The 2,482-nt window shown below is 43.0% G+C and overlaps 1 protein-coding gene across 2 annotated transcripts in view; it reads right to left on the reverse strand.

The window, feature by feature from the left end:
• Nucleotides 1–2,482, reverse strand: part of Gucy2c (guanylate cyclase 2C) — a 98,076-nt gene that overhangs the window by 68,675 nt on the left and 26,919 nt on the right. For both annotated transcript variants that reach the window (XM_004626086.2, XM_023709592.1), the window contains one exon: nucleotides 1,858–1,969. In XM_004626086.2, the coding sequence (XP_004626143.1) occupies nucleotides 1,858–1,969 (112 nt within the window). The remainder of the gene's footprint in view (nucleotides 1–1,857; nucleotides 1,970–2,482) is intronic.

Below are 2,482 nucleotides of genomic sequence, written 5' to 3' on the forward strand. Positions count from 1 at the left end.
TCTGAGATTGCATTTTGTTCCTTCTCATCATTTTGTTTAGCACTGTTTTCTGACCTTTGTTGTAGATCTTTGTTGCAGTCATAACCTTAGCATGTACTGAAGTTCAGGTTCAGATCTACAAAGTTTGGATTTATCCAGCTGTGTCTGGCTTGGGTCTGGCTTCTATGCTCAGCTCCTTCCTGTTGCTTCCCTTGGGGGTGAACCTGTTGTCCCCCTCTGGCAAGACTTTCTGCTCCTGGACTAGCTGGGTGGTTCTATCCTCTACACTCTCTGCAGGGATTGCAGCTGTAGGGTTTCACCCCAGGCCTGTATGCCAGGCCTGAGCTGAGCCTGGAGAGGACAAGGTGGAGTAGGGGGCAGAGGCAGCTCTCCCACACACTCACCAGGCCTAGGCTAGGACTGGGTCTGGGGGTTCCTGGAATGCGGCAGAAATTCCTACTCAGCGGGCGGAATGGGGGAGGTGCTGCGGAGTGGTGGGGGGTGTCCCAAGAGGGTGGGAGAGAGTCTCACCCACGCTGCGCCTGGGTTGGGACCAGTAGTAGGTCCCGCCAGCACAGGGTAGCTGGAAGCTCTCCCACACACTCACCGGGCCTGGGCTAGGACTGGGTCTCTACTAATGCCTTTTGAAGGAAGGAATTTTAAACCAAAAATGATTCCTAAGGTAAAAGCATAGAAGAAACAGTTACAGTTTTGAGCCAGGCATAGTGGCACACCCCTGAATCTGAGCACTCAGGAAACTGAGGCAGGAGGATTACTGTGAGCTGGAGGCCAGCCCAGGCTACAAAGAGAATTCAAGAGCAGCCTGAACAACTGCATAGTGAAGCCCTGTCTCAAAAAGACAAAATAACGTTGAGGAGGATGAGGAGGAGGAGGAGGAGGAGGATGACGATGAGTTACAGTTTTGACCTAAGCAAATCAATCAAACCTCTTTCAGGCAGATCACATTTGCAGAGTTTCTAGCTAGAGCAGGGCTGGAGTAGAGATATTCCTTGTTTTGCTTTTTAACACTTTTTAAAAATGATAAATGAATATATTCATCGTGGACAATTTTGAAAATTCTGAAAAATGTAAAAAAGCAATCAAGTCTTTTTTTTTTTTTTTTTTGGTGGTACCTGGGATTGAACTCAGGACCTTGCTGTTGCTGGGCAGGTGCTTGTGCCACTGAGCTATTTTCCCAGCTCCTTATGCATTGTTTCACAAAGTTAGAATTCAGTCAGTAAAAAGCTCTGTTTTTCTATTACTTTAACTACATTATAAGTTCCTCATCACTTGAAGTTCTTTGTAAATAATTATTTTCAATGGGTTGCCTGATATCCCCTATTTGAATAAATCATAATTTTATAAAAATGTTATTAATTAATAGTGTTTCCACTTTTTTATCTTGGAGCATAAATGCTTGCTCAAAAATTAACATTTTTTTCTCTTCAAATGTATGTCCTATGAGGTAATGGAGGGAATTTTAGAGGCCACAATCACTGCCCACCTACTATAGCAAGAATGTTTTGCTGAAATATGTATCCTTCGTCCTATGGCAATAAAGTGTAACATTAAAAATACATGCCTCTGCTCACTTTTGTCAGTTATCAGACCTGGTTTTCTACGGAGTAATTCATGTCAAAGAGTAGGATACCTTTTAAAGATAGACTTAACTAAATTAGAATAGAGATCTTTTCAGCATTTATCCCAGCCTTAATACAATTAATTGCATGAGGAAGGAGAGCCCATATGTACGCATCTGGCAAATTCAGTGGAGACAACCAACAAAATGCAAATCAACATAAGTTAATTTCATAACCTATATTTTTCTTATCAGAAAAGCTATTTCAGAAGAAAGAAAATTCACAAGGAATAGCTTACCCCGGCCAGGAATATCATTAGGAAGTTTATGGCTTTTCCAAATGAAGGTGGGGCTTGTATCCAGTGGGGTAGTTTTATTTACGTGAGTGTCGTAAGTCAAAAGAGGCTGGTACTGAGGAAACAAGAAAGAAGATGAACAGGAGGAGAAACACCACAGCCGTATCTGGCGAGAGTCATTGCTCTGCTTTAAATGTAGCAGTGACACTTCTCAGCGTGACCAGCTAACTGTCATCCAGCCTGGAACGAGTTACAGTCCGCAGCATGATCAGAGACTGATGAATTTTATATTTCTTTATGACTGTGTACTATACCATTGCCTCCTGCCCAGCACAGATTCTTTGGACCTGTGGAGAGCTAGCTCAGGCCTTTCATTTGACCAGTGTTAAAACAGAGGCCATAAAACTTAAAAGGTCAACTCCACGTCACCAAACAAATGAAGCGCCAGTGTTTACAAAAATGTGAAACTGCTTTTGAAGACCATGTCAGCTGGGAAGATGGCTCAGTGCCTGCCTGGCAAGCACAAAGTCTTGAGAAGGAAGGAAGGAAGGAAGGAAGGAAGGAAGGAAGGAAGGAAGAAGAAGAAGAAGAAGAAGAAGAAGAAGAAGAAGAAGAAGAAGAAGAAGAA

Source organism: Octodon degus, unplaced genomic scaffold (assembly GCF_000260255.1).
Source record: "Octodon degus isolate 3935 unplaced genomic scaffold, OctDeg1.0 scaffold00012, whole genome shotgun sequence".
NCBI classification, from domain to species: domain Eukaryota; kingdom Metazoa; phylum Chordata; class Mammalia; order Rodentia; family Octodontidae; genus Octodon; species Octodon degus.